This window comes from Hippocampus guttulatus, chromosome 18 (genome assembly GCF_054856545.1).
Source record: "Hippocampus guttulatus isolate MCC_2025c chromosome 18, RoL_Hgut_1.0, whole genome shotgun sequence".
NCBI classification, from domain to species: Eukaryota; Metazoa; Chordata; class Actinopteri; order Syngnathiformes; family Syngnathidae; genus Hippocampus; species Hippocampus guttulatus.
This window is the reverse complement of record NC_141278.1, coordinates 1,327,962-1,340,783: the sequence shown is the minus strand read 5'-3', so window position 1 is coordinate 1,340,783 and position 12,822 is coordinate 1,327,962. Positions and strand designations below refer to the sequence as shown.

The 12,822-nt window shown below is 51.1% G+C and overlaps 1 protein-coding gene across 5 annotated transcripts in view; it reads left to right on the top strand.

Annotated features, from left to right (window-relative positions):
• Window positions 1-12,822, top strand: part of fhod3a (formin homology 2 domain containing 3a) — a 35,933-nt gene that overhangs the window by 21,659 nt on the left and 1,452 nt on the right. Inside the window, exons 5-28 of one of the 5 annotated variants that reach the window (XM_086136466.1) lie at window positions 49-154; window positions 283-377; window positions 452-563; window positions 647-741; window positions 980-1,123; window positions 1,194-1,429; window positions 2,114-2,230; window positions 2,397-2,804; window positions 3,448-3,507; window positions 3,707-3,841; window positions 4,096-4,146; window positions 5,417-5,631; window positions 6,450-6,761; window positions 7,441-8,114; window positions 8,325-8,462; window positions 9,147-9,305; window positions 9,385-9,567; window positions 9,972-10,091; window positions 10,226-10,387; window positions 10,554-10,744; window positions 11,319-11,565; window positions 11,662-11,685; window positions 12,288-12,486; window positions 12,561-12,725. In XM_086136466.1, the coding sequence (XP_085992592.1) occupies window positions 49-154; window positions 283-377; window positions 452-563; window positions 647-741; window positions 980-1,123; window positions 1,194-1,429; window positions 2,114-2,230; window positions 2,397-2,804; window positions 3,448-3,507; window positions 3,707-3,841; window positions 4,096-4,146; window positions 5,417-5,631; window positions 6,450-6,761; window positions 7,441-8,114; window positions 8,325-8,462; window positions 9,147-9,305; window positions 9,385-9,567; window positions 9,972-10,091; window positions 10,226-10,387; window positions 10,554-10,744; window positions 11,319-11,565; window positions 11,662-11,685; window positions 12,288-12,486; window positions 12,561-12,725 (4,348 nt within the window). The remainder of the gene's footprint in view (window positions 1-48; window positions 155-282; window positions 378-451; window positions 564-646; window positions 742-979; window positions 1,124-1,193; window positions 1,430-2,113; window positions 2,231-2,396; window positions 2,805-3,447; window positions 3,508-3,706; window positions 3,842-4,095; window positions 4,147-5,416; window positions 5,632-6,449; window positions 6,762-7,440; window positions 8,115-8,324; window positions 8,463-9,146; window positions 9,306-9,384; window positions 9,568-9,971; window positions 10,092-10,225; window positions 10,388-10,553; window positions 10,745-11,318; window positions 11,566-11,661; window positions 11,686-12,287; window positions 12,487-12,560; window positions 12,726-12,822) is intronic. The other 4 variants (XM_086136468.1, XM_086136467.1, XM_086136469.1 and 1 more) reach the window with 4 other exon arrangements.

Genomic DNA, 12,822 nt, shown 5'->3' with positions numbered 1-12,822 from the left:
TCTCGCCGACGATATGAGCTTCATTTCCATTTTTTTGCTGTACACCAGGATGACAAAGACCTTGTCCATGAGTTTGTGATGGCCGAAGGCTTGACGTGTCTCATCAAAGTGGGCGCAGAAGCGGACCAAAACTACCAGAACTACATTTTAAGAGGTATAGAAAACAGTCAAGTAGGGCGGAAATCCAAAGGGCAAAAGTCCACCAGAGTTCGTCATTTTTAAACGGCTGCATTTTTCCTCACTTTTTCATTGTACGTGTGTTCATTTTCACGTTTTGGACAGCCCTGGGACAGATCATGCTGTATGTTGACGGGATGAACGGCGTCATTGGCCACACGGAGACAATCGAGTGGCTTTACACGCTTGTCGGGTCAAAGGTAAAACATCCCCAAATCCAAAAGGATTTGCCTTACCGCCTGGTCCAGCACAAATGTAATTTCCTCTCTTCTAGTTCCGTCTCGTGTTAAAAACAGCCATGAAACTGTTACTGGTCTTTGTGGAGTACGCCGAGTCCAACGCGCCGCTTCTCATCGAAGCCATCGCCACGGTGGATTCCAAGAGAGGTGCGCTGACGAAACCCATCATTTGGAATCGGGTCGATTGACAAATTCTTTCGGAGGTTGAAGATTTGAACTGGTGTGTCCAGGTTGCAAAGCGTGGTCTAATGCCACGGAGATCTTGCAAGAGAAAGACGGCGTGGACACCGAGCTGCTGGTCTATGCCATGACTCTCATCAATAAGGTAGTCCAAAAGCCCCGTTTAGCGGAAGCGATACCATTCCAGAGCCACCTGGAGCTTACTAGAGCTGAGATGGCAGCCTTCTCCGTCGGTGTCTTCTTCTTGTTCTTAATTGTTCTCGAGCTCAATGGACTGCCCAGCATGTTGCGGCACAACCGGGTTCTCCACCGAAGACTCTTCAGACAAGTGTTTTGACTCGCAACGCTATTCCCGTCAACTCTGTCCCTTTTTGTTTTGTCAGACTTTGGCAGCCTTACCAGACCAAGACTCCTTCTACGACATGGTGGACGGTCTGGAGGAGCAAGGAATGGAGACAGTAACTCAGAGACACCTGAATCGGAAAGGCACCGATCTGGACTTGGTTGAGCAGCTCAACATCTACGAGGTTTGCATATGAATAGTGGAAAACGAGTGCCGCTCCCATTGTGAACAGCTCACTCGTATTCATCCGCCAGTCCACTCTTCGGCACGAGGACGGCGACGACGACGGCCGGCCTCCGCCGACGGGTCGCCGGGATCGCCGGCGAGCGAGCATCGGGGGCGGCGATAAGCGGTGCGGCTTGGAGAGGAGGCGGAGCCGCAGGGCTTCGCTGGTGCGATCCGGGCAGGCGTCCCCCTGCAGCCCCGCGTCCCCCCAGAGGACGGCCTTTCACCCGTTTAACGGACAGAGGCCCGAGGAGATTAGCGAGAGGTGAGTGAGATGCAGACAAAGGGGCAAAATAATAAGAATAATCCATCCGTTACTTCTGACAAGAGTTAGGTGCATCTCAACAAATAATGAGTTTCACTTTTTGAAGCGACGTTCCGAAGTTGGACGTGTTTTCCAAGGTTTTCTTCTTGATTGGGAAGCGCCCGCTGTAGTCTGTATGAATGGTGTCCACAGAATGATGGTGTGCGATCGAGGTTCCGAAGTGGAACGACTGACGTCATGCGTTCATGAAATCAAGGCTTCATCGTCATTTCATCTAACCCTCTCCGTCAATTCACGTCCCGTGCCCGTGTCGCATCTTGACTGCGTGAATGCTGAAATCAACGTCTGCCCAGATGCTGTTCTGCAACACGTCAAAAATGCAAATCGCTCAGCATTTTTGGGTTGATTGGAACTTTCCAACGAGTCTCCAATCCGACTGCCCATATATCTTGACCTATGCTGCTTAAAACCACTAGAGGGCAGAGTTGCATGATATGAAAAACAATCTGGTGTTACTCTGAATGGTGCCCGATTCATTTCTCATTCATATTCTGGGTTTGTGATGTCCTGGTTTTTGTGTCCCGGTAATTCTTTTTAACCTTGCATCCATTCTCCTGCCATCCGCCTGCGCATGTAATCAAACCTCCTGTCTGCCCCCCTCCCTCCACCCGACTCCTTCCATAGAGATGAGGAATGTGAGGATGCAGGGATCAAGCGGTCCCAAGAGGATGAGCCTGCACTGACTGAGACTGATTTCGATGAAAACGATGACGCTTTTTTGCCTAGCCAGAGTAGTACCAGGTACAATGGGTCAAACTGCGGAGTCTTTAAAAAAAAAACAACAACAACCCTCAGGAGCTCCTCTAAACGATGACAAAATGTTGCCGGTTTTGCAGTTGGGTTGGGTTCCCATTGCCATTGACTTCTTTTTCACGTTGACCTCTTCTTCCGATCCTTCTCTCCCTAGCCCGGTAAGGCATCTTCCATCTATCATTCAACGGACATTCCAGTCCATCACCATCACGTCCAAACCCGTCCGTGAGCGAGATGCCGGCAATTGGAAGGCATCCCCTCCGGCAAGCTCCCCCTTGTCTCCGGTATCACCTCCCCCCGCGCCCCCTGCTCCCATGCCCTCCCCCCTCAGCGCCCCCTCACTTTTGGCCGCCCTGTTGGCCAGGAAGAGGGTGACCAGCACCGTGCCGGCCACCAAAGAGATCAGCCAGCCGTTGCGCGGCGGCTCCTGTTTCTCCCCCGAGCACCTGCCCTACAAGCCCCACTCGCCCTTCCACCTCTTCTCCTACGATCTGGATGACGAGACGTCACCTCAATCTCCATCCAAACCCTGTGTGGAGACAGACAATACCACATTTCCAAGGTCAGAGGGACACCCGGACTTGAATTTTCTTCTTGGGGGTTCGGGCCTTTTCTTTTCTTCTTCACAATCTCCACTTTCGCTGATGTGTTCACTGATCTTTTTTAGCCACTTCACTTCTCTTGAATCCTGTCACTGAAAAAGGCTTCCGCGCTTGCTCCAAGACTCACTTTGGTTCCCAGCACACCCCTCCCCATTTCTTTTTGCTCTCAATTTTTTTTGTTTTCACTCTTCACCTGTGGACTTTGATGGATCTTCTCCTCACTTCTTAACATTTGTATTTGCGGTGACTCCTTTCACTTTCTCAGTCTTGTTTTGATGCATCGTTCCCTTTGCGCTTGGATCTGCTCTTCACGTCGTTCGATTTCAATCCTCCTTCTGTCTTTTCTCGGAAACCTTTGATGTACCCGATTGGACGGTGAAATATAGAGCGGCAGGAAACATACCCGCCGAGAAACTAATCTTGCACATCCATAATAAAATGAAAGCCCGCACCAACATATTCGCGGCTTTGTGGTCAGAGCGGCATCGCACCAACCGCGTTTCACTTTCTTGCCTCGGACTAGTCAGTCGACACATTGCTTCGCTTAAATGGCCGTCTCACAGCCGTGGTGTTTCCTGTTCCTTTTTTTTTTTTTTCTCCAAGGAACGGGGGTCTCGCGTCTCACTCCGCTCACAGCGGCCCCTCGACGCCCACCAGTCCCAGGTGAGGTCACCCGAGCCACAAGTGCCCACATGTCATCCTCACCGTCATGCCTTTTCAGTATGTCTGCATGCTCCGGTGTGGACTCACTTGTGCCCGACGTTGGGGTTTCTCTCCGGCGAATGAGCTGCTCAGATACATGACGAAAATATGAAAAGTGTTCAGAGAACGACTAAAGAAGCATCATTTGATTCTCCCTCAGGCCTCCCCTGGGAGGGCTCCTCTCCTCCTCGTACCGGCAACACCAGGAGTCTTTGGCGGCCGAACGAGAGCGGCGGCGCGCGGAGAGGGAGGAGAGGCTACAAAGGATCGAACGAGAGGAGAGGACCAAACACAGGTGCGCCCTGGGTTCCGCTTGGCATTGGCATGAGGGCGATGTGCATGCTATTTTATAGGCTTTGCTTCAATGTACAGGGAGGGGGAAAAAATTCTCAAACCACTTGATGATGCAACTCTTGTGCCTCAAGGGCTGTCACTTAATTTGCCCCCCCCCCAAAAAAAACGCAGCAAAATTTCTTCTCCGTGCGGTTACATGACATCACAATTTATCACGACTTGCTGATCATCTTTTCGTCGATGTGTGTGCCACAGCCGAGACTATGTGGATAAAATGGAAGAGGCCAGGGTGGCGCGGGAAGAAAGGTAAGCATAAAAAAATGAAAAAGGACGCATCATCAACGAGGAAATGCTCACACAGTTTTCCCATACAGGCACCAACATTGTGCACCGCTTTCTACGCTTTGCTGAAGCCATTTGACCTCACCAAAACAAATACATGAACTTTTTGAGCTTTATGGTCGGTCCTCTATTCCTTCCTGTTTATTTGCTGTGTGCACAGATCCCCGTTCACAGACACTCTGCCGTCACGCTCGGCGGCAGATTATTGGTCGGAAACATGAAAAGATTTTTATAATTTCGTAGGAAGTCGTGTTATTTTACACTCGAAGCTTCTTACTTTTTTTGCGAGCATCTTTTTTTTTCGGTGTAAATTTGTAAATACGAGGGCCAAGGTTATTACAGTTCATGAAAACAAACATAAGAATTCTCATGTTTTCACGAATGAAATACTATTGCAGTACATCCATCAGTTCTTTGAGTACTGTACTTAATGACACAATACTCGGTGACCTTTTTTAAAATTGTTTTGCTCAACAAATACTTCATATATTAAAAAAAACAACTAAAATTGATGCTAAAACGAATGAAAATGCCCCCATTTTGTAAAGTTACAGCACTCGTGTGAAAGTTTCCCTCAATTCTCATGAGAATTAACGCCGGCTAACATGCGGAACCGAGATGTCACTCGCGCGTTTGCATACTGATGCAAATATTTTGCGCTCCCTGCTCACTAAGAGCGTGAACCGCAATGAAACTGTGTGCGTGCGCGGCCTTTCCCTCATAGAAATATTTAGCATACAGTGCTTCACCTCGCCAAGAGGAAACCTGATTGTATCCATCCATTCAAAGGGTTCTTTGGCAGGGGCTTGGGGTCGCGTTTGGATCTCAGCGCTCTGCAGACGGGACCCCCGCTTCATCCACCACAATACACAGTTGGCCACACTTCTTCCCTCACCCCCACGCCTTACTAACACACACACACAAAGCAGTATCCAGTTCCCCTTGGACCTCTGAAGTGGTCTGATGCTAATGAACTGGGAACAGAAGCGCCACATATTCATGGGAAAGAGAGGAGGGGTTAGTGGAAGGAGCAGAGAGAGAGGAAGAAAGTCCACTCTGCGCCCTTAATCTCCGGCCGGCAGGTTGGATGGTGCGGGACGGTTAGAGGAGGAAACGGGGAACGGCGATCGAACGTAAACGCGTTTGAATTTCTGATCCTTCAAAGCAACCAAACAAGTGTCGGGCATGCTTTTATTCCTCATTGAAACCGATCTTGCGCGATCCGCCCTCGCAGGTATAAGAGCGTAGAGCGCCTGGCGGCCGAGGAATACGAGAAGGAGCGCCTTCCCCGCGGGCCGAGGACTCACCCCGACTTCGACCTGACCTTCGAACCCTCCGAGACGTGGCGGCCGTCGTCGACGCGCAGCAGCACCCCGTCGTCACGGGAGGACGCCGAGGCCGACGACGAAGCTGAACACACCGCCGGCCCTTACGCACCTTCTGAAGCCGGTAAGAATCGCTCGCCGGGGGATCGGGACCCCCGGCCTAACCCGAACCGCTGAAACGCGCGTCTATTTGCCGTGTCTGTACTCAGGCCAAAACCTTGTCTAAAATAGAATTATTGCTTTTTTTTCTTTGTGGTGCCATTTTCAATTGGTGCAACTTCTGGTCAGAAAAATACGGTTCTTGATTTTGGTCTCCAACCCCTGCAAATAGCAGGGGAACCCGACTACTTTTCCATTTCGACAGCACTTTGGCACCAAACCATGAAAAGATGAGTCTGACAGTGAATACCTCGCCATTGATAGATGACACTGAAAAAACACAAACGGGCCCATTCGTAAAATGCAAACCGAGTCGAAGTGAAGCGGGAGCTGAAGCAAAAGCAGCGGAGGGCTGCTCTTTTGAAAAACGAAATGCAAGATGGAGGGAAATGGGTGAAAGGGCTATTCTAAAAGTGGCTTCTTTTTTGGGGGGGGTGTACAGTAGCTGGGTCGGGCAACGAGGCCTCACGACGTTGTTTTTCTAACCTCGCCGGCATCACTACGCCGACTGTAGTCCGAGTTGTGTTTCGAGGCAAACGGGTTCTTCATTTCCTGTTCGTATTCCAGTTGCCGTCACAAGCCGGCTTTGCGTGCCTGGGATGTGGTTTCGCGTTAGCCAAGTCATGTTTGTTTTTCTTGCGAGCGCGCGTGCGGATGTGCGTTGACCCCTGTGTCCTTGGACAAGCAAAAGTCCCCTTGAACCCCGTGAAAAACGTGAGGTGTTACACCACGTTTCCGTGGCATTTTCGGACAATGAAGAAAGAACGTATTTCTCGGTGACAGAGGAGGCCGATGACTCGAGGGCCGGCGTAGGACCCGAGGACAAAGAGGCCGAAGAAGAAGCAGAGGAGCAAGAGGAGGAGGAGGAAGAGGAGAAAAAGGAGGAAGCGGAAACAGAAAGCGAGGGGGAAGGCGAGGAGGAGGAGGAGCCTCGAGCGGCAAAGGAGCACGAGGAGGCGGAGGAGGACAGCGGCATCCTGAGCGACAAGGAGCGGCAAAATGAGGAGCTGAACGAGAAGGACAACTGCTCCGCCTCCAGCATCTCTTCGGCCAGCAGCACCCTGGAGAGAGAGGAGCGAGCCAACGCTGACAACGGTGAGGGCGCATTTTGGCTGTTTGCGTCCAGCCACTTCCTCATCCGCTTATCCTCGCCGGGGTCGCGGGCGTGCTGGACTCTATCGCAGCCGTCTTCGGGCAGTATGCGGGGTGCACCCTGAACCGGTTGCCAGCCCATCGCAGGGCACACACAGACGAACGACCATTCGCGCTCACAATCACACCTGAGGACAATTAAGAGTCTTCCATCAACCGGCCGTGCACCTTTTTTTGGGGGGGGGGGGTGTGGGAGGAAACCGGAATACCCGTAGAAAAGCGACACAGGCACGGAAAGAACATTTCAACTCCACACGGAGTGTTTATTTCGAATTGTGCGATGGAACCTTTGAAGGGCAACCAGGGTGATATTCGTATGGGGAATTTCATTATCGGTACTTTTGAATTGTTGGGCGGGATTTTTTTATTTTAATAAAAAATTTTTGTCGTTTTAATTCGCTTTCAGACTGGGTTTTATTTTTTAATTCGTTTTAGTTTTTCAAAATGTGCAATACTTGCACGCAAGTTTGAAACTAAACATCGCAGACAGTCATCCGCAAATCAAATTCAGGTCGTGTGTGAATGACTTTGAAGTACGGCAAGTGCAGCGCAATGCGGTGCTTGAAGAAACGCGTACTTCTGCGGGACGATTCACCCTTTCCCTTCGTCTTCTTTCTTTCAGCCCTCAAAGAAGACGAAGCAAACAAACAAAGCAGCAAACTCAACAGTAAACTCTTCATGCTGGACATGTTGTACTCTCAAAACAAGAAGCCGTGCGAGGAAGAGGAGGACGCCGAGAAGGAGAAAGAGGAGACGCACAAGGACGCCGAGAGACAGTCGAGCGATGAACCCGAGGACAACAAATCCGAGCAACGGGGGAGCATACGCCAGTTCGCCGAGCGCTTCGGAGACTTGATCAGCCCCCACCCTCACTTGGACATCCAAGGCGACGACGTGACGCCGCTTCTTCCTCTCAAAAAGGAGTCGGACACCATCTGGGACCAACTCTTAGCCAGCCCTCGAGAGCTGCGCATCGGCGACATCAACTTCACGGACCTGACGGAGGCCGACGACGTCGACATCCTGGACGCCACTCTGACGGGCGGCTGCGGCGACCTGCCGCCCCCTCCCCCTCCCCCTCCGCCGCCTCCTCCTCCGCTGCTCTCCTTCCCCTCCTTCCCCCCGCCCCCGCCCGTGCTGGGCACTTGTCCGCCACCCCCTCCCTTGTCGGCGATGACGCTGCCTCCTCCGCCTCCGCCGTCGTTCAGTTCCCGAATGCCCGGGCCGCCTCCTCCTCCTCCCGAGCCGCCTCTCTTCAACAAGAAGAAGAAGACCATCAGGTTGTTCTGGAATGAGGTGAGGCATGTCAACACCAATCTTGGCTTGCCATGCGCATACATTCCTCTTTTACTTGGGATGCTGTTCATGTGTCTTCACTGGAAATCATTTTCATTTGATTTGCCTAAAACGTGACTCAACAGACCACCGGCGGGGGCAGCGGGGAAAACTCAAGTACGAGTCAATCGCTTTTTTGTTCAAGTCACGGCATCCCGACTGTGTGTTCAGGTGCGTCCGGAATCGCCGCACAGGGACTACAAGAGAAATGGAGACTCGGTTTGGTCCAAACTGGATTCGGTGAAATTAGACACTGCCAAACTGGAACATCTGTTCGAGTCCAAGTCGAAAGAAATGCCTGTGATGAAGGTGAGCCTCGGGGTCCTTCCCTTCATTCTTTTAGGTTAAGCCAGGTCGCGAGTGTTCTGATGGAGATCAAACAACTCCGTTTATGAAGGTCCAAGAAAGCCTGGAACCAAAAGGAGCTGAATTTCGAATTTAGTTTGAGTTTCCAAAGACTTACAGCCGAGGTCTACGCAAACTCTTGATAAAACAACTTGGGTCTCGGTCTTCTAAATCCGTCAGTCACCGTGGGGCTCCCGGGCGTCGAGGTCCACCAAAAAGCTTCAAAGCTGGAGACGTGCCTCTTACGAACAAATCGCTACACGGGCACACACAAGCCATTGTTTTCCGTCAGTTTTGGCTTCGGAGGATTATCCGCAATGTGCAAAACGTTAACTCAATGAGCCGAGTAGGATTGTCAAAATATTCTAAATCCCCGAGTATAATGTTCCTTGCCGTCGCGATCCGCAACCGCGCTCACCGTCATCGCTACGTTGTCGCACGGGCTGGCGTCCTGCAGCCTCACGAGGCGCTCCTCCCTCAAACAAAACTTTGAGTCGCCTGCAGCTGCAGACAATAAAACCAACGCGATGAGGTTTGAAATCTTTAAAAGCCCATCGAGCGGACCGCAGGGTCGGAGAAAAGTCAGTCGCGGTCGGAGACGAACGAGACCTGGCGCGGTGAGCTTCTCGCTGCGTTTGCCTCTCTTAGAAAACGGCAGCGGACGGCAAGCGGCAAGAGATCATCGTGCTGGATTCCAAAAGGAGCAACGCCATCAACATCGGCCTGACCGTCCTGCCCCCCCCTCGCACCATCAAGACGGCAATCCTCAACTTTGACGAATATGCGCTCAACAAGGAAGGCATTGAGGTATGGACACGAGGATGGAAATAAAAAGGAACCCGGCTGCGGGTGCGGTCGCCCACTCTCGTGTCCGCCCGTCAAACAGAAAATTCTCACGATGATCCCCACGGAGGAGGAGACGCAGAAGATCCAGGAGGCTCAGCTGGCTAATCCCGACACCCCTATGGGCTCAGCCGAGCAGTTCCTGCTCACCTTGTCCTCCATCAGCGAGCTCTCTGCCCGACTGCAGCTGTGGGCCTTCAAGATGGACTATGAGGCAACGGAAAAGGTCCGTCCATGAGAATCAACTTCGATTCCCATTTCCCAACTTGACCCCGTCTCAATACTTTTGTCCGCCTATGGTCTAAATGTGCGCTCCATCTGTGCCGTGCCAACATCAACGCGGTGACCTCACACAGCTTCTTAGCGGTCCTCCTCTGGCGCATCACATGTTGCTCATACAGAGTTCAAAGTCGGAATCTCTCGAACCAAAACAGCTTTTCATGTCGTCTTGTAAGATTCTGCGCTTCTCACAGGACACGCTCCTCTTTGATATTTCCTTTGAAGCCCATATTTCTAGCTGACCTCAACCTACCGTATGCGATCAAGTTTTTTTGCATGTGCATTAACACGTTGTAGTTTGTTAGTACTAAATGATACTTGTTTGCATGACCTTTTTTTTTTCTCCCGCAGGAAGTAGCTGAGCCATTGCAGGATCTCAAGGAGGGAATGGAACAACTAGAGAAGAACAAGACTCTCCGCTACATTCTCTCCACATTGCTCGCAATCGGGAACTTCCTCAATGGAACCAACGTGAGTCGGGATCCTTGATGGGGCAGACCGCTGCCATTCCTGGACTGATTTTTTTGAGGCACTACTTATACATGACATACATGTTGTTGTTTTTTCTTGTAGTTTGTTTTTTGACAAATAAATGATGTGTCCAGGCGAAAGGTTTCCAGCTGACATACTTGCAGAAGGTGCCCGAAGTAAAGGACACGGTCCACAAACAGTCTTTGTTACATCACGCCTGCTCTGTGGTGGTGGAGAACTTTCCTCAAAGCACGGACCTCTACTCGGAAATCGGGGCCATCACGCGTTCCGCAAAGGTGGGCCTTTCGCGGTAACGATATACATTTGCAAATATGGCAAATCGCATCGCTTCGGACGATATGTGCTGTAAACGAACTCGTGTAAGCTCGTCCAAGCTCCCGCTTGGCTTCCGACTGAGCTTTTCCACTGACGTATCGTGATAATTCTCCTTATCGACGGCAGGTGGATTTCGACCTGCTGCAGGAGAACCTGGGTCAGATGGAGCGGCGCTGCAAAGCCTCGTGGGACCACCTGAAGGTGATTGCCAAGCACGAGATGAAACCGCAGCTCAAGCAGAAGATGTCGGACTTCCTCAAAGACTGCGCGGAGCGAATCATCATCCTCAAGATCGTCCACCGCAGGATCATCAATAGGTGGCGCTCCCCACAAGAACATGTTTGCTAACAGAAATAACCCAGGTTATATTTAGCTTTCAGCCGACACACAAAGATTGTCCTTCGGGCAAGATGTATCACTGTATTGACATCCGAAACTCAAGGCCTCCGACCTGAAATCCGAGATCGGATGCAGATAACGGGTATTGCACTTGAAAACTTTCCCAGCGAACCCGATGAGAGGTTTTGGTCACGTTGATTTTTCACTCACATCAAAGGCAGACCGAATATGAGTATTCTTCCGCGTTCTCATCATCCAAAGTGAAAATTCTGGAGATCAGCGGTATTGCGTTTCGGCTCCAGCGATTCCTACCTAGGCTGAGCTTTGGCGGCCTCTTGTGGCTTCTTCTGACATTTCAGCAAATAGCTGGGCATCGGTTCCTCCGAGAAAAAGAGAAAGCGTGACTCGAGTTCTGTGAATCATAGACCGAGCACGATAGGAAACGGATGACATATGAATCGATGTTAAAGCTATTCCGATAACTTGTGAAATATCAAAAGAATATGAATGAACTTTTGCTTTTTCACTTATTTGTCGTCCTCTTCCGACCAGGTTCCACTCGTTCCTGTTGTTTCTGGGGCAGCCGGCTTACAATGCGAGAGACGTCAGCGTGCACAGGTTCAGTAAGATCCTCAGCGAGTTCGCTCTGGAGTACCGGACGACCCGAGACCGCGTGCTGCAGCAAAAACAGAAACGCGCCGACCACCGCGAGCGGAACAAGACGCGAGGCAAGATGATTGTGGACGTCGACGCGACAGTGAGTTGCCCCGCCAACATGACCTCTTCGCCGCACCCTCAGGTTCATTTTCCCGCTCTTCTTCCTCTAAACGGAGTGCCGCGCCTTTGAATTCCTCCCTTGATCCTTTTTGTACTTTGCCTCTTTTCTCCTGTGTAGTCTGATGACGAAGAGGAGAGCGAGGTACCTGCATGTGCGTTTACGTGTGTGCATGATATCACTCCCTGTAACTTTCCCGTCTTCTCATTTTCAATCAAAATTGATTTCAAACTGACGTTTTACCCATCAATCCACGCTGTGTGGTCACCAGCCGATCGGTACATCGTGAAGATACGGCATTCAAAGGCAAAATACAATATACAAGGCAAGAAAAATGAAGACTTTTAAAAGCAAAGTCAAGACATAAAAAGGTAGTTCGCTAAAAGGACTGAGAGAATGTACGGGGCAAGGACAAGAAGTATGTAACTTCCGTTCTGTTGGCATCTGATCCCATTTGCATGCGGCATAACAGCTAAATGCCGATGCACCTCGTTTACTTTGAATTGGAAGCTCGGCAAATTGACCCAAACTCGCTGACCCAACTGGGTCTATATTCCATCAGCATCTCATTAAAGTATTCTGAACCTTGGCCGTTCAGTGATTTATAGACTAGCAGAAGGATTTTAAACTCCATTCTACAGCTTACTGGGAGCCCGTGTGAAATCTTCACGACTGGACTATTACATTCTGATCTCTTGGTCCTGGTCTGCTCCAGCTGACCTTTGCCCTCTTATCTTTGTATTCAGAGTGGGAGGTATGGTCCGAGCAGCGCCCCTAGTGGCTGCCAGAGCAATCAGCCCCAAGGTCTGGGCCACGCGGAGGATGCCGCAGAACACGAGCACATGAAAGCCGTGCTTCGAACGAGCCTTAGCTGCGGTAACGACAAGGACGGAAGCGGTGTGCCGGGCCTGCGGACGCGTACTCGATCAAGACCTGGACGGGGAGGTGAGGGCGACTGCGCGAAAAAGGACCGATTGAATCCAATTTTGAACGCTCAATTTGAGAACGTGGGTCTCCAGGTAGCAGCACGCGGGCGCGGACGCCGGCCGTCGAAGACGCTCAGGTGTGCGGAGACGACGCCGCCGATGAAATCATGGAGCGCATCGTGAGGTCCGCCACTCAGGCTCCAGGAAGTAGACCGCAACCTCGAGAGAGGAGGAGGTCGAGGGCCAACCGAAAATCACGTAAGCGCCGTGCGCAGCAAGACAAAAGTCCGCCATACTAGTAGAGTTTTCTCGTGCTTCACTAGTAACCGGGAAGACAGTCGTGAAACACAGTGAA